This window comes from Plasmodium inui, assembly GCF_000524495.1.
Source record: "Plasmodium inui San Antonio 1 unplaced genomic scaffold supercont1.7, whole genome shotgun sequence".
Lineage (NCBI taxonomy): Eukaryota > Apicomplexa > Aconoidasida > Haemosporida > Plasmodiidae > Plasmodium > Plasmodium inui.
This window is the reverse complement of record NW_008481841.1, coordinates 519,392-537,678: the sequence shown is the minus strand read 5'-3', so window position 1 is coordinate 537,678 and position 18,287 is coordinate 519,392. Positions and strand designations below refer to the sequence as shown.

The 18,287-nt window shown below is 41.0% G+C and overlaps 4 protein-coding genes across 4 annotated transcripts; 2 read left to right on the top strand and 2 right to left on the bottom strand.

The window, feature by feature from the left end:
• Window positions 1-1,147: 1,147 nt before the first annotated feature.
• On the bottom strand, window positions 1,148-2,929 carry C922_02148 (phosphoglucomutase; the record flags this gene model as incomplete). The annotated part of the gene is made up of 1 exon (XM_008817747.1): window positions 1,148-2,929. One exon carries the CDS (start codon window positions 2,927-2,929, stop codon window positions 1,148-1,150), a length of 1,782 nt encoding a protein of 593 aa, XP_008815969.1.
• A 2,292-nt stretch (window positions 2,930-5,221) lies between these two features.
• On the bottom strand, window positions 5,222-6,865 carry C922_02147 (GMP synthase (glutamine-hydrolysing); the record flags this gene model as incomplete). Its single annotated transcript, XM_008817746.1, has 1 exon — window positions 5,222-6,865. The coding sequence occupies one exon, from the start codon at window positions 6,863-6,865 to the stop codon at window positions 5,222-5,224; it is 1,644 nt and encodes a 547-aa protein (XP_008815968.1).
• A 3,068-nt stretch (window positions 6,866-9,933) lies between these two features.
• Window positions 9,934-14,890, top strand: C922_02146 (hypothetical protein; the record flags this gene model as incomplete). The annotated part of the gene is made up of 4 exons (XM_008817745.1): window positions 9,934-12,935; window positions 13,222-14,150; window positions 14,357-14,558; window positions 14,770-14,890. The coding sequence occupies 4 exons, from the start codon at window positions 9,934-9,936 to the stop codon at window positions 14,888-14,890; spliced, it is 4,254 nt and encodes a 1,417-aa protein (XP_008815967.1).
• A 907-nt stretch (window positions 14,891-15,797) lies between these two features.
• C922_02145 (hypothetical protein) lies at window positions 15,798-18,032 on the top strand (the record flags this gene model as incomplete). The annotated part of the gene is made up of 1 exon (XM_008817744.1): window positions 15,798-18,032. One exon carries the CDS (start codon window positions 15,798-15,800, stop codon window positions 18,030-18,032), a length of 2,235 nt encoding a protein of 744 aa, XP_008815966.1.
• Window positions 18,033-18,287: the final 255 nt, after the last annotated feature.

Genomic DNA, 18,287 nt, shown 5'->3' with positions numbered 1-18,287 from the left:
TTTTCGACGTTCCTTCGCACAACAGTGTGATCACCCCCATAGTGTACTTCCCTTTCAAGTGAAAAATTACATCAAAATAAGTAGATTGGGATGTATGTATGGCCCATTGATTTGGCTCAAGGGTACACCGGCACCAATGGAAAAGAGAATGATAATTCTGCGCAGTGTACATCTGTATAGTGACATGGGGCTATGATCGATCTCCCTGTTGCAAAAAATGTTTGGCGGCACACTAATTGTATGAAACGCCTTGGAGTCAAATGCCAACCCGAACGAATCCACGAACTGTATGAACAAGGACTCAACGTGATGAAACGTAGTTTCCTTCCTCTATCCCCCTCGCTTACCTTCTTTTCGAGGAACAAACGTCTTGTTTGTGCTTATGGGGTAATCCACACCAGATGTTGAGCTTTTCACTTAACACAGGAAAAAAAAAAAAAAAAAAGACAGCAATGGCAACGACATTGTCGATAGGGATAGGGATAAAATCGAGAACCGGTTAAGCGCGATAGAGGCCCCTTGGGGAGCCAACGCCAAGTTGTTCACACCCCACACGTGTCCAAATTAGTGATGAAGCAGGAGTGCGAAGGATGTGGAAAGAAATGTACAATGCTTTTCGCATAATATATGGATAGGAGTGAACTGTCTGCCCAATTCTACTAAGCCCTGTTGCGCTTTCGCACCTTCACGCCCATGTTTGCACGGGCATGCATTTGCGAGGCACACATGCTATGCTCATTTGGCCCATCCCTCGAAGGGTTTAGAAACGCACTACGCCTCGTTGCACGGGTGCAATGTGTAGGGGCGTAAACGACCTAACAAAACGAACTAAACGAACAAACCGAGAAAAATGAACAAAATGAACAAAACAGAGCAAAGCAATATAGAGAGGCCGGACCAGCGGGGAAGTAACGCTGTGTGTTATGCACGTTGTATCGTTCCACTGTTGCCTCTTCAAATTGGGGTTCGCGGTTTTTTACTTGTTCTTCAGGATTTTGGTCGTCCGATTTGGGCCCCCCTCTTTCTACCGCCCGATCTGTGACGTTTCTTTCTTTCTGCATATTTTGCAAAACCGCGGGGCCGCCACCCGCTACGCCCCATGAAATGCGTCTTCAAAGGTCTCACTTGCGATCTCGACGCTCCCCGCCTAGCAGCGCTTAATGTTATACCGGCCCGGTTGCATAAACACCGGCATGACTTCGTCCACCAGCTGATCAATCTCTTCCTTCGCGGCTTCATAGCTGCCCCTTGAAATCTCACTGTACCACTTCACCTTGGGTTCCGTTCCACTAGCCCGTATGGTAAGTATGGCGGTGTTTTCAAACTTCAGGGTAATGCTTTGCGAATCGGGCGTAGGCGCAATTAGGGATTTCCCATCCGGGGTGCTGGAATCGTATCCAGTGGTTAGGTCGCGTATGTGGACGACTTTATAGGAACCCAATTCAGTTTTGTAGGAGCCGTTATTTCTGAAATCATTAAATATGCTAACCACATGACTGGGGTCCAAAACGGTGTAGTAACCATTATTACTTACAAAGTAGCCAATTTCTTTTCGAATATTTTCTAAGTACTCATGAAAGGTCAATCCATTTTCATATAAATAAACGCCTATTTCAATCCAGTACGCTAGAGCAGATATGCCACATTTGTCTCGTACGTGCTTGGTTAAAGCGTGTCCTAGGGCTTCCTCATAGCAGTACAAAGTGGTATAATTTTTCTGACTCAGATCTATGGCCTTATTTATGAGCCACTTAAAACCAGTTAGCGTTTCATCGTACTTGTATCCATGCAATTCACATAACTTTTTTAGCATCCTTGAGCATACCACTGTGCAGATAAAGACATGTTTGGACTTGTCGATATTTTTTTTCTCATTCTGCTTCATCAAATGATAGGCAAATATTATTCCCAACTCGTCCCCAGAAAATATCTTCCACCTGTTGTTAAATTTTTCTGCACAAGCGAATCTGTCTGCATCGGGGTCGTTTGCAACGACTATGGGGCTATTCACCACATCGGCTAGTTGCATGGACAAATTTAGTGCACCCTTCTCTTCAGGGTTTGGAAAAGTAACCGTAGAAAAATCCGCATCAGGTAGGGCCTGTTCAGGCACCGTCAGTAAATTGTTATACCCAACGATGTGCATGACACCTTGGACAAATTTTCTCCCAATTCCATGCATGGGGGAGTATACTATAACCAGTTTTGTACGTGAATTCCTATGGCAGTTAAAATTAAATTCGCTTTTCATGTCAGACATAAAGGAGTCGTACATTTCGTAGTAAATGTCCTCCACTAGAGAGGTGTCCTTCAAGTAAAAATTTTCATCTAAATAATCATACACTTCACTCCATGGTTTTAAATTGCTTAATATACAATCGGAGATGTTCACATCCACAGGTGGAATTATCTGGGCCCCATTTGCCGCATACACTTTATAACCATTGTCCAACTTGGGATTGTGAGAAGCTGTAACCATCACCCCACACAAACAGCTTTTTTTAAAACTCGAGTAACACAATATAGGTGTAGCAACTGTTTGACCAAATAGGTAGACTCGAAACCCTTTCGATAAGCACACAGATGCTGCTACGTGCGCGAAGGACTCTGAGTGATATCTTCCGTCGAAGCCAAATATGATGCCCCTATTCTTACACAAATTGATTCCGTACGTGTTAATTAAATAGGTACACAATCCCTGCGTCGTTTGCATAATTGTGACAACATTCATTGCATTAAACCCGACTCCCATTTTCCCCCTTAGACCAGCTGTGCCGAAATTTAGTCTCCTCAAAAACAAACGTTTTAGTTCTTCCTCATTATACGTAGATAGCGCTTCTTTCGTTTCGTCGGCTAAATATTTGGGCTTCCGAAATAGGTTCCACAATTCAACAGACACCGCAAGTTGTTCATTTTGTATTCGACTCATTTTGAGGTTTTTCTTTCTTTTATCCCTTCAAAAATTTTTCACGGAAAGAAAAAAAAAATTCTCGAAAAAAATGTAGAGCTGAGAAGTAACCAAATCAGCGCGTAGAAAAATTATGAGATATGGTAAATTAGATGTATGCCTTTTTTGAAAAAATAGGAGCATTAAAAAAATTCCCCAAACTTCTTCAATCCCCGGTGAAAAGAAAAAACTAATTTGAGCCTTTCGATCTTGTTCTCATCTTTTAGGAGGGTAGAAAATTTAAACTGTTTGCTAAGAAACCGTGGGAAAAATAAAAAAAACAAAAAAATGAAAAATGCTGGATAAGTAGAAAAACGCATATAAGCAACTAAGTGCTTGGCTATTCATAGGCAAAAAAATTCTGCTCACAATTTAGGCAAAAGAAAAAAAAAAAAGGGGCTAGCTGTGCCTACTTTATTATCATTGTGAACAAAAAATTACCTCAACGGTTCAGCTGTCATACAGTTTCTGCACCGCCAATTTCGGCTAATTTACGTTGTCAATTTTTCCCAATAGTGTTGATGTTTACATTCTCTACACTTTATAAATGTGCGTAAAATTTACACCAGAGGAATGTCTTTTTTAATTGAAGCCCATTTACCCAAAAGTTTGTGCCAGTAAAATCGTTTAGCATGTGTAAATACACCACTTTGTAGAAACGTTCTATCTGTCACTTCTCCGATGAATCGACGGATATGCCCAGGCGTCCATGCACGTATACACAGGACAAATTTGACAAGAGAAAATACAATAGCACGCTTATTTCTATTATAGAATGTACTGTCAATTAAATGATGCCAATAAAGTTGCTCAGAAGCTCTCCCACACTGCGGCGTTAAAGTGGTCTACCAATTTATGGATATTTCATTTTATTACTTTTTTGTAGCATCCGAGGAAAACATAGGTCTATGATTTTTACAAAAATGCAATGTGCAGTTTTGTGTGCGTGCATTTTTTTGTTTAAACATTAGGGGACCCTCCGAGTGGTGAAATAAATCTGGTATGATCGCAAGGTCAGGCAGCGCATGGGGGCATTTGATCCTATGAGCAGAGTGTGCCAAATTAAGACCCCTCTCTTAGGTGTACCTTCTTTTCCTTTGTTACACAGAAAGGATAAAGTCGTACCTACTGGTGGAGATATACAAAAAAATGCTATGCAGTGTTTTCCTCCTACTACAAATTCCCTCTTCTCATGTGCTTGTACAATATATGGCATTTAAAAAAGAAAAAAAAAAAACTACAAAATTTTTCACTTGTTGCACAATGAAGCATGTGACAAAAGTAGCACACTTGACGGGTGTACCTCCAAATTGTAATTGACTGTTGGCAACGTTCGCGCCTCTTGGAAAAAAAAAAATAAATAATGCTCTTTAAAGCTCCCCTACAGGGTATTTCCTCTTTTGCAATGCTGTTCTAATTGTGCATATACCCACTCGAAAAGGATAAAGGTTATAAACTGTGAACAGCTCCATTGCTTCTAACGGTAATGTGCCTGAAGTAGTAGACCAATTTTGTAGACGACGTGAAAAGCACAATTAGGCAATAAAAATGAAGAAATGACACTTCGCTTTTCTTTTTTTTTTTTTTTTTTTTTGAACTCGCCTTGAGAATTTGTTTCTGCCATACTAAGTGATAAAAAAAATTGCTCCTTTTGAAGCGAAAGAGATGGGTCAAGAGCAGCTATATTTGTAGCCGTCCCTCTGTATTTTTCGATTTATCACTGGGTTTAAATGACCATTCGGAAGACGCTACTGTTTGATGCGATTCCTTATTCCTAGCGCTTAAAGGGATAGTTTCGCCGCAATATGTTACAGACAGGGGCAGAAAAAGCAACAGTGTACATTTTGTACCCGCGCCGAAGCGCTGCACTAGAGAATACCTACACGAGTGCACCATTTATGACAAAATAGTTGCAAATGGCTACAAAGAAAGCGTGTGTTATTTTAGTGGAGGAAAAAAAGAGCTAGCTTCTTAACCACCCAACGGTGTTGCGTGCATGTAATTGCCTTTACAAAATGAGAAGTTATGACACCTTAACTGTGCATGGGACACTACGCTTTGAAATGGTACACTAAGAGTGCCCAACATTTGGGGATACCCCTCAATTGGCGCAAATTAAATATTTCACTGTTCGCGATCCTCTAAATGTGCAGCGGCGGAAGACAAATGGTCGCTAAGATAGGGATGTGGCTGACAGGTGAATGCCAATTTGGATAGTACCTCTAAAGAGTCACCTGCAGAGTGTGTACCACCCCGTACCGCTTAGATGTGCGATTACTCGAACTCGATCGTCGCAGGAGGCTTGGAGGAAATGTCGTAGAGAATCCTGTTGACTCCCTTGACCTCGCTGAGAATACGCGTGGAGATTTTCTCCAAAATATCGTACGGAATTTTATACCAGCTGGCGGTCATGAAGGAAGACGTTTTAACTGCCCTGAGCGAACACACATAATCGTACGACCGTGCATCCCCCCTTACACCGACAGATTTGGTGGGCAACAGAACAGCAAAGGCTTGGCTGATTTCATTATACAAATTATAAGCCTTCAAATCGTTGATAAAAATATCGTCCACTTCTCTGAGGATACTCAATTTGTGCTTGTCAATTTCTCCGATGACCCGGATGGCCAATCCAGGCCCTGGAAACGGATGTCTGTTTGTGATTTCCTCTGGCAAATTTAACTCTTGTGATAATTTCTTCACGTCATCTTTGAAAAGATATTTAAAAGGTTCAAATAGTTTGAATTTTAAATTCTCTGGTAGCCCTCCCACATTATGATGCGTTTTAATCGTGTCGGACAGACTCTTGGAACACTTGCTTTCGATAATATCTGGATATAAAGTACCTTGTAGCAGATACGTTTTGTCAATATCAATGTTTATGTTCTTTACAGCCTTTTCAAATTCTTCGATGAATAATTTTCCGATAATTTTCCTCTTCTTCTCCGGATCGGTAACACCTTTTAAGTTATTTAAAAAATTTTCCGATGCATCAATTTTGGTTAAGTTCATATCTGGGAATAGGCCCTTTAAAAAAGAGTATACTTTTTCTCCTTCGTTTTTTCTTAACAATCCATTATCTATGAAGATGCCATAAAATCTCTCTTTGAATATTTTATGTGTAAATGCAGCAGCGACAGTGCTATCGATTCCCCCAGACATGGCAGCAAGTACGTAATGGTCCTTTGCGTATTTCTTTATATTGTTCAGCTCCATTTCGTGATATCGAATTGGATCGAATTTTTTCGTGCATTTACAAATATTGTAGGCAAAATTGTAAAACAGCTGATCTCCATCCACAGACTCGTACACCTCAGGGTGGTATTGCACTCCATATATATTATGTTCTTCATTGTACATGGCACATATTAAGCAGTCATCAGTCGAATTTACAAGGAAAAAATTGTCTGGCATTTTGGTCACTTCATCTGTATGGTTCATCCATACGGTACTTTTCTCTGCGTTTTTTATGCCATCAAAAAGGATACATTTGCTGCCTTTTCCATCTGCGTCCACCAGTTTGTAATTTTTATATTTCTCTTCACTCCTGTTTTTACTTGTTATTATGTTCACGTCGGTACATCCATATTCTGAATTTTTGGACTTTTTAACTTCACCATTCATCTGCACAGCAATTTCTTGCATTCCATAACAGATGGCAAAAATGGGGATTTTTTTTTCCAAAAAATATTTCAACACTTCTTTCTTCAAGTGAGGCGCATTCTCCTCGTTAACGGAGTAGGGGCCTCCAGACAGAATGACTCCCTTGATGTTTAACTCTTCCACTTCCTTCACGTCAATGCCATAGTCCCTCGTCTCGCTAAATATTTTGATGTTATTTAGTCGCTTCACGATCAGGTGGAAGTACTGCGAACCGAAGTTCAGCACCAGTATCTTGTCGTAGTCACCGCCCTCCATTACGGAAAAAAAGAGGGGTGTCTGCCAAAAAAAGGGGGGTGATGGCTCAGAAGGGTGTGGCACAGGTCTTTGGTAGAAGATCAGAAGAAGCAAAGCTGATGTAGAATCTACGGATGCCGCTTTGTTCCAGTCCCTGAACCCGCAGCGCCCACAAGCTGAATTGTAGAGTGTGACTAAGGCTTAGCTAATCGTTCGATGAATTAGTACGCGATGTGGACGAGGCCGTTTTTATGTTCCCCTGGGGAAAACGGGTGGGCATTATGGAGTTTTGCTAAGTCGGGGGGTACTTAAGGACGAAGAGTATACATATGTAAGAGTCATATACTTATGGGGCATGTATATATGTATGCGCCAGGTATATATACAAATGTACGTGGTATATATATATGTGCACAATCGTACATATGCTGGGGCCTGTATCTCTTTTGGCGAGCACTCAGGGGCGATGCTTCTTAATTTGCATCTTGCGCGGGAGGAATAACTTAGTTCACAAAGAGGGAAAAAGAAAAAAACGAACATATGGAAGAAGGCGTTTTTTTTTTTTTTTTTTTCATGAAGTTACAATTACGCAGAGAGGAACGGAACCCATTATTTTCATTAGAACCTCCCCCAGAGGCATGCCCATCGTATCAGATTATGCAATTTTTCATCTTAAATTTTGTTTTCCTATTCTAAAAAAAAGCATCGCGGGGAAGAGAAGCTGTGGAGAAAAACCAAATTATCGTAATTATAGGCTGTGAATTGTACTCACTCTAGCCATCCGAAATGAACCATTTGTGAGTTGCGTCACAATATAAGGGGCAAAGTTAAAATGGAAATTTTTTTTTATTTCATAATATGTGCATGTGAATGTAAAGAACGAGCCCCCTACCCCTTGTGCATCTACTATAAATGTAAAAATGTGCATAACTGTTTTATAACCACTCGGGTGGACCCTTAAAGAAGTAGCCATTTCTCCCAACTGAGAAAAATTTAAACAAGACAAAGGGGTCAAATGTGCAGAAGTGGAGAAAATGCACACATGTCAAGAGCTTATTTTCCCTCCGTTGGAGTATACCTTTTGATTTATTCTTTCAAATTGTATCTTCTATGTACTGCCTTTGATGTGTTTTGCAGAAGATATAGAGGTTCGCCAATGGCATCTCACGCGAATGCATTTCCAAGCATCTAATTTTAGGTAGCCGCCTTACCAAGCCAAGGTGCCTTTTTCTACCGATTTCGCCTTTAGAAAAAAATCCCTTTCGCTGGCATGAAGAGAGACATTTTGGGGAAGCGCCCAGAGATATATGTGCATATGTATGTCCAAATGTATAAATACGCGTATGCCCATGCATATGCGTGGAGGCTTACACTTCTCCCTACGTGTAGCGCTTGGTGCTCTCTCCCGCGCAACTTTCGTCAGTTTTTTCCTCCACTGTGAAAATTTAAGGGAAGTAGAAATGGGCATGGAAAAACCTGACGACACAAAGGCAAGGTAAAAACGGAAACGATTCCTTATTCGTGTTAAAAAATTAGAAAAAAACTCGAAGCAAAAAAAAAAAATTATGAGCGCTGCTAAATCGGAGGGATATTTACTCTATACGCTTATTTTTGTATGCCATTATTTTTCCCTTAAAGGGGATTTCCTCGCATTCATCACAAGCAACTACTTTTTTTTTGTTTTCTCCATTTTTTGGAAATTCAATGGTAGAAAATGTAATGTAAAAAAATTACTTTAACACGGCTCGTTCTTTTTCACGACTGATGGTTGTATGGCAATGCGGCTTGCGGTCATCTACAAGGCGAATACCACGTAAAAGCGCAATCTGATCATTTTTATCTGTCTGTGAGTGGGAGGATTGTTCTTTACCAAAAAAAAGAAAAAAAAAAAACACAAAACAGAAAAAAGAAAAAACAAATACTGCAGGAACATTTAACCCTTTGCAGTGACGTTTACGTCTGCATAATAGGATAAAGCCGCGACAGTCTAATTGGGGCGCGTCCCATTTTTTATCTTTCTTCGAAAAAAAACAGCTTAACAAGGGCAGAAAACCAAACTAAAAGTCAATCTCAAACTAAAACTGAGACTCAGAGTCAAGGTCCAAACTCATTTGGGAAAAGAACAAAAAATGAGCAAGCCAAGTCAAACGGGTTTTTAAAAAATGCAAACACGTACTACAATGGGAGGATCGGGGTTCTGCACAAGTATGGAAAAAAAAAAAAAAAAAAAAAAAAAAAAAAAAAAAAAACAATAGGAAGGTACAGCGATGAAACTGTAAATAAATAAGAAATAAACGCAAAATGGATACAAAAAATATATGTACAAAGAAAAGAAGCATAAACATATGACAGTTTTTCAAAAGAATGTATTTTCGTAATACTTCCCTCAACCATATGCTGCTCCTGTACTAGGTAATTCCAAAGCTCTATTTTTAATTTCCATTTTTGTACGGGTTATTGCGAAGATGAAAAAAGCACAACGCCCCCTAACCCGTTCCACGCGCGTAATTTTGAAACACTGAAAATTTGCGCGAGCTGAAAAAGTGCGAGCTCTTGGCTGGAAAGAGAAGGTGCGCATTTCAATTTATGCCCAGGGTGACACGAATGAGGGGCTACATGAGTATACATGGATGCGTACGTACAGACATATGCATGTGAATATAAGAACATATATGTTACGTGGGGAACCGACCCAATTCCCCTTGTATTTCTTCTACTCTTGTCACTCCATCAAACACTATTAATATAACAGCCTCCCTTGAGCGTTTCCTTTTATGTCCTAACCGCTGAGAGAAGAACGGCATTTTGCGTCCCTCCACCCCCCGTTTTTTTCCGTTACAACCGCATGACAACCATTATCCCTCATTGGGAATGCACAACATAGGGAAATATACATACCTAGTTTTATGCTTCCCTAACCATTGACTCCGTCCTTCTCCTTTTTCAACTTACCACGATGAAATTGTTCTGCTAAATTTTGTCAATAAGGGTTTCTATTCCTTTTTCTTCTTCTTTTTTAATTAAAATCTGCTTTTTTACGTTATCGTATTATATTATACTTTCTTGCATTTTCTTATTTTATTTTTTTAATGGATACGGGAAAAATATTTTTGCCCCCTAACATAGCTCTGCCGTGTAAGTTAAAATGGGCTGTAGATAACAACAGCATAGTTAGCTCGAATCAAATAATTGCATTTCTCATTGAAACGGGGAACGACCGCATTGACGCGGAGCGAACGGGAGAATCTCACACGCAGAGACCCCTCATAGGCCAGTGGCCCACAGACGAAGGCTCTTCCGAGCGGAGGAACTTCCATTTGGGAAGCAACGAAGCGGACGTTACACCCTATGGAAAATCAAAAAACGGAGAAGAAGGAGCAACCCGATTAGCCACTCAAAATGATAACAACTGCGAAAATACGCTCACGAATGTGTGTGAAGAAATACGCAGCAGTGTAGGAGATCATTACACAGAGAATCTTCTAAGAAGAGACTCGGTCGATGGTGTAGCTAGCCAAGGTACATTTCCAGACAGGGAAACAAGCACAGACACAGGAGACAACCTCGATGTAGGAAATAATCAATCGGAGGAAAGAAGAAACGAATCGACAAATGAAAAAAATAACTTCATTAATTTAATTCTAAACAATAAGAACAATTGTGACATTAAAAAAAACAGCTATGTCACCTTGCGAAGTAGCAGTTATGGCAGAATCCGCATAATAAAACAGAACCCGTTTTCGGAAAAGGACGAATATATCCACATTAACAGTCCGAATGAATTGTTATGCGAAATTAGTGATGAGAGGTGCAACCACGAAGTGATTTTCTCGGGATTATGTACCAATTGCTTCTTAAATCAGGAAGAGATTAACAAGAATAAAGAAGAACAGAAATATTTCTTGTCCCCTGGGTTTTTAACCAACGAGAAGGAGCTGTACATAAACACAGATAAGGTCATCGATTTGGAGAAGGAACGAATTAGTAACATCATTAAGAATAGAAAATTGTGCCTGGTGCTTGACCTGGACAACACCTTGCTGCATGCATCTTTTTTTGTTATCTCGATAAATATTAACAGCGATGTGATAAACATTACGACAGATATTGACGAGGAGTTGGAGGGTGAACTGGGGTGCGCAGGGGGGGGTGACAAAGATGGTGGAAAATGTAGTGGCAACGGTGGTGGCGGCAAAGAGGATCCCATCGATCACCGCATCCACTATCGCAGCGGAAATGGTAACCCTCCGTGCAGCGCCCGACTCCGTGATGCCACGATTTCCCCCCACTGTGTAACCGATTTCCCATTCGAGGAAAACTGCGACTCGTTGGAGGGCGGCGCGAGGAACAGCAAGAAGGAGGACAACGTGGAGGTGGAGGATGAGACAAGGGGGATCAACGTCCACGGGGAGGAGGCCCTTCCCCATGGCGTCCAGGAATTCGATGCGGGTGGAGGTCCAGATGGTGATGGCGATTGTGATGGTGATGAGGATTGTAATGGCGATAACGATTGCGATGACATGTTATCACCCGAAATGAACCAAGACGAAATGTACTCCATTTTCTGCCAAAAAAAAAACAACGGAATGGATGACATGAACAAATATCAGGACATAAAATCAAGCTATGAAAATTATTGCGATTTTTTGGCCAAAATGAATACCATAAATTTGTTAAAACATAATGGAAAATTTATACATTATGAAAATTTGAAGGACAAAAATATAAAAAAAAAAATCGATAAATTGGAACATTCCGTCCTGAAAACAAATGTGAAACATCACAAAGGGTCATATACTATTTATTACAAATTGAGACCTGGCGTGATTCAATTCTTACAAACAATGAATAGGAAATATGAAATATATCTGTACACGATGGGGACTTTGGAGCATGCGAAATCTTGTTTATTATTATTGGATCCCCTTAAGAAATTTTTTGGGAATCGAGTTTTCTCCAGGAAAGACAGTGTCAATGGGTTGAAACATTTGAATCGCATATTGCCCACATATCGCAGTGTCTCCCTCTGCATTGATGATAGTGATTACATGTGGAAGGAAAGCAGCTCGTGCATTAAAGTACATGGCTACAACTACTTCCCAGAGATTAACTTCTTAGAGGATATTAAAAGGAAGCCCTACTTTTTAACGAAGTTTTTTGCTATGGCACAGTCCTACTTGAATTTCTCATCTAACCTTTACGGATTTATTAATTTTAAATGCAGTGAATATGAAAGGATGAGAATTCATCGTTTTAGAAGCGTGTTGTACAGCGAGTGCACGAGTTGGGGCGTCCCTTACAACGGCTCAATGGCACTGGGTGGTGCGTGCCAGATGGTCGATCAGGGCTGCGCAGAGGAGGGTGAGGATGACCTCTGCGAAGGGGAGAAACTGGGGCCAATCTCTGGAGTAGCCATTGGAGTGGCCATTGGAGTATCCACCGGGGTAGCCACCGGAGTAGCCACAGGAATACCCTCTAGAACCTCTCGTGGTGACTCCTCGCAGCTGAGTGTATACCATTTCAAGGCGGAAAGCACCTCAGTGAAGGAAGAAAGGGAAGACGCGTTAGCTGTACGAAGAGGAAATTCCCTTAGTGGAAACAGCGACAGCAGCAATGAGGACGAATTGGACGAGTCCTTCGAAGACAACTTCATCGATTTAGACAAAGAATTCGAAACGGACAGTGAAGAGGGTGACATTAGTGTGATGGATCCCAAGATTGAAAGTAACTCGTGCAACCTAAATTTACAAAACGGTTTGGAATTTCTTGATGACACGCAGGATTATACCAAGGAGAAAGAAGTACCGATGCAGCATTTTAGTGGAGAGCACGTCGAAAGTACCTTTATCGTAGGAACGAAAAAAGGAATTGTTAAGAGGGACCATCTTTCGAATTTTTATCCAAATGATGATACGCCTGACCGTGTGAACAACCCCAATTTGTTCTACATGGAAAAACCTACTGAGGAAAATATAAATAATAACTTCTCTCCACAGAGTGACAATAATTTTTTTGTGAATGCAGAGGGTTTGAATGGAAGAAGCCCCACTAGTAGTGTCCCCCTGAATGATAGAAGCTGTGCAGCTGATTTGTTCCAATCGGGAGTTGCGCAGCCTGCTCCAGACGAGCACAACCAGATGGACGCGCAATTTGAGACCCCCAACCACTGCGAAGATAAAATGAATAGAACGAATAACCACATCAACAGCTATATCAACATGAACATATATATTAGCAAAGACATTGATAAAAAAAAAAATAAGAAAAAAAAAAAAAAAAACAAATGACGAAAAGAATAGGAGCAAAGTGAAGCACTATACGCGGAGAGATAACGAGTATTCTACGAACCAATTTTATCATCACTCCCTTCATGTGAGGACATCCGAAAGGTTCATTCCGTTTGAGGACGAAATTATTTACAAGTTCATTTCAGAGAGGAACTTTAGGAAGTACGATAACTATGTGGTGGGGTTTCTGCGCAGTTATTTCAAGGGGGGGAGGCTGACCCGGGGGGGTGAAGGGAAACAGGAGGGGTTCGCCGAGGGGGATGCTAGTGCGGATAATAGCATTGGTGCTGAGGTGGGTCCTCAGATAGGTGCTGGGGTAGATGCTGAGGTAGATGCTAACGTGGATGCTGAGGTAGATGCTGATGTAGATGGTGAGATAGATACTGAACCATATGCCGATATAGATGCTGACGTGGGGGACGATGAGGAGGGCCTCGCGGTTGGCGGGGAAACAGTCCGAGAGAACCCCCACAGGCGTCACCGCGAAGGAAAAGGCGACAAGGAAATTAAGACAGAAAGGGAGGACCAGCAACTCTATCGGGGGGGTCGATTCAGAGGGGAGGCCTCCTCTACGCAGAACACTATAAAGAGAGTAGAAAAAAAAATAAAAAAAACGAAAGTAAAAAAGCTAATTCATTTTGGCAATTTAAGGAAAAGAAAATCTACCGACTTGAGAACAGTCAACAAGAGTGATGACCCAAGTCAGCCTCCCCCATCGACTGGAAGGGATAGCGATCAGAATCTAGGTAAAGACGGAGCATCAAATCAAAATGAATACTACGAAAGCTTTTGTATACCCAAGAATTTCAACGAAGGAAATTATAAAGACAATGATAAGCAGCTACATTATTTAACAGCCATACTGGACGAAATACATCACATTTTTTACAAAATTTTTGAGCATTTTAAAATACATAAAACGAATGAAAGGAATGAAGAGGATCAGATATACAATTACTTTTTGCGTTACCCGATAGTTAGGACCATATTGATTGAATTCCGCAGACATGTTTTGAAGGGTACGTGCGAATAGCCTCAAATGGTTCCTTCACGTAGTTGTCTCAGTTCGCCATCAACGTGGAATGCACAGCGTCGAGGTGGTCAATCTGTGTGTATACACATGCATATGCATAAGCACTTTTTTGTGAATCTCTTCTTTTTTTCTTTTTTTACCACACCCGCATACATCTCTCCTTACCACGTGTTACGCTTTCTCCCCCCACAGACTGCACCTTCAACGTTTCGCAACTGTCCGATGAGATACGGAGGAGCGATTTTATGGATCACATTTTGAAGTTAGGCGGAACCATAAACAATGAAAACTACACGCACATTTTAACAGTAAACAATTTCATAAAAAATGAGAATTGGAAAGATGCCAAGGTTACAAATTTGATGTGGATTGAACGAGCCTTGTACACATGGACGTAGGGAATCATTTTAAATGAATTTACTTCATCCACTTCCGCTGAGGAAGAACGCATAATGTGCATATAATATGAGGGAGGAGTGGGGATAGTGTTATAATGCGTGTATTCCCCTCCCCCATTCCTCATACGCCTTCATTCGACTGTGTCGTAGCAGTTTTTTTATGTCAATATTTACCGCATTTGGCTTATGTTCTTCCTCCCCTTGCAGGAAGGTCGACACGAAGCATTACGACATGAGCTCGTGGGACAAAATGCACAGAAACTTCTGGGACGTCATTGAATATGAAGAAAAAAAGAAGAAAAAAATGAAGTCAAGTGTGTCGAAGTGAGTCTAAATGCACTCAAGCGAAGCAAAGTGAAAAAATTACCTACTCCCTGTTGGGAACGCGAGGCGGATTTGTTCCTCCACCGTCGCTTTGCCCCTTTTAAAAAATTGAGGCAGTTTGCACGACGTGATTTGTTTTCACCATCGTTTCGTCACATCTACACGTCGCTTTTTTTTTTTTTTTTCTTAACACACGGGCGACATCCACTCCTGTCAGTACGCTTTACTTGGGTGTAAGTTTGCCCACAATGTGTATGTATGCGTGGTGCGGGTATCGCCATATGCTTTATTAAAACAAAAGGTGATACGGAAGATAATCATTTCTTTTTTTTTTTTTTTGTCATGGCTGGGAAGCGAGAATGCCTGCGGTGTATGCATTACGCCCCTTTGTTTGCCCCATCTTACTTGTTATTTTTTTGGCCCATTTTAGTTGTCATTTTTTTGCCCCATTTTAATTGCCATTTTTTATGTGTTCCCGTTAAGTGCTTTCCTGCGGCGTGACCGCTGGCCGCCATACACGCCCAGCGGGTGAGCACATGATTGATTTATGTGAACCCCGCACATTCAATTTGTGAACCGAGGCTTAGTACCAGTAAAACTTTCTCACTTCACCTCTCATATGATGATTTGAAAACGTACTGCGCAAAAAAAAAAGAAAAGAAAAATTTTCACTCCTTGTATGGCCATGTAACCAGTTGTGAAAACACCCCACGGTTGTAGCGCGGAGCAAGGAGGAGAAACAAACTGCACACATGGAAGGCAGCCGGCAAGCAAGCAGCATACAGGCGCCAAAGCAGATGCAACCAAACTGCGTAAATTACATGAAACACCGCGCAAGCACCATGCTGACGTCGCCCAAGCTGGCCGCGTTCTCCAGGTAACTTTCTCCTTAAGGGACACGAGGCAGAAGTATGAAAATTAGCCCCATAAGGAGAAAGGTGAACTCCTCACTGATCGTGAGCAAAAGAATCCCCTCGTACTTAAAAAAGGAAAAAATCAGTTTAAGCAAAAATAATGGCAGTTTTGACAAAAAAAGCGTCAAATATAATCAAGTTCCACAATTTGTTCAGGCAATAATAAAGTTTACGAAAAAAAATAAACTGCTCCAAGAGGAAGATAACAGTGTAATAAGCAAAAACAAACTCATTTTTTTAAATAATTTGTTGAGTGAAATTCAAAAGAATAAAACCCTTCTAACGTCATCGTCCATACACGACATATATCGATGTCTGTACAAACTCAATTACTTAAAAATAGACGTCATCTGTACTCTCTTTAGTATACTCATAAATAACGCACTAAATTTTTCCAAAATAACTGGCTATGTTCATTGCGATTTCAAAGAATTGATAAACATTACAAAATTTTTGCACCATTTCCAGAAAATATGTAATTCAAATATTCAGGCGATTATACACGACACCCATGACAGTGGTAACCTCCGAATTGTGCAGAGGTACCTGAGGGAGCATGGGAAAAAAAGTGGCCCCTCCCTTGGAGGCACATATAATAGTGGCGAAGTATACACACACGTTTATAACTACATTGCAAAATATGACAGGGTTGACAATGTAGACATTCTTTTGTATTCCCTCATAAAGGGGAAACAGACGAATGTTGCTACAGGGGTGGGATCATACGTAGAAGTGACGACGAACGGGTGTTCTTCTCTTGGGGAGGGACCCTTGTTAGATAGCCCCAAGGGAGCTTCCCAGAAAGAGTGCTCCCTTAGGGGCTGTAAAAATGAAGCAGTTGGAGATTTCCCCTCGAATGGGGCCAACCAAAAGGAGGGCAGCGCCATAGAGGAAGAGGCGGCGCAGAAGGAAAATCACTTCAAATTGACCAACGGGGAAAAGACGACGAAGCAGGAAAATCACTTCAGCTTAACCAACGGAGAAGAAGCGAAGAAAACGCTGCTAGTTGACTACATAAATTCGTTTTACAAACTAAACGACATGTTCACCTTCCTTCTAAATAAAGTGTTAAGATATTTCAACGAACACGCCCTGAGCTTTAATTTCTACCATTTAAAGCTTCTGTTTTTCTTTTTGGGGAAGTTTCAAATGTTTGACGCACACTTGATGGAAAAAATCACCAACAGGATTATCGAAGAGATCGAAAGGATAAAAACGAATCCGAAGCTCCTACATGATGATACCTCCATAGAGGAAAGGAATAAGCATAACTACGCAAAGAAGAGAATTAAAAAGCTCAGGAAAAAATATCTCAACACATTTATTAAGATAGACTCGAAGGAATTCCTAACCCTTCCATACACAATCGGGTTATCCATGAATATATACTTTAATAACTACCTAATAGAATATGTCAATATTTATATCCTTAGCTTAATTAACTCCAGAGTCCACTGCGACATGGTAAATTTTACCTACTGCCTGGTAGGGTATAAGTACATTATGGTGCACTTTTTTCTTCTCTTCAATATATTTTTGTTTAAAGAAAAATGTATGAAGAATTCAAAACTATTGGAGAAATATAGCATCTTTTTGCGACGATTGGGGAAGGATGCCACTCTGAGTGGAAGCGGCCAGTTGGGGAGGGCACACTCGGCAGGCCCAAGTGAAGAAGCGAAAATTTTCCTTCCCAGTAGTAGTATCAAACAGGATGGACCTACGCGAAATATCCTGAACAGGGAAGAAAAACTTACCAATCGTGGAGCCCACGTCAAAATGTGCAAGACCTCAAACGAAGAAAAAAACTGCATGACCACTTTGACATGTACCCAGGCAGACCACACTGATCGGAGAGGCAAGACGGGGTGGTACACAAACCCTGAGGAGACCTTCAACGTACTCCTAGGGGAGTTCCAAATGAGAGTAGAAAATATCTTCCTAATAAACTTGGATAAACATTCCATGGAACAATCATATAACAGCGAACAGCTTCGGAAATTTTATTTGCACTACAAAAAATTATTCGAGAAAGTATTCAATTACGCCATTTTTCTCCTAAGCAAATATGAACCTGAGGAAATGCTGCCCATTTACAAAAATTTGGAAGCCCATGCGCTAAACGACCAGGTTGTGAAGCAGCTGTACGTGGAAGTGCTCTACGAGAAGGTTGCTTTTAATTCGGGAAATGAAAAAAAAGTTTCAAGTTTGTTGCGGTGCGTTTGCGCTGAATAGGGGGAGGAGGCAAAATGAGCCAGAGAAATGAAGCAGAAAAATGAGGCAGCAGAATGAAGCAACAAAATGATGCGGCAGAATAGTAGCAGAAGGCAGCAGATAGCAGCAAAACATAGAAACAAGGGGACGTTCCTTAAAAAAAACGCCATTTAAAAAGTGTCATCGGAAACACATGCATTGAGACTGCCGTTTGGTCGTAAGCAAGTAGCTAATCATACACACAAATGTATGTACGCGCGCGCGAGGGGGGTAGGT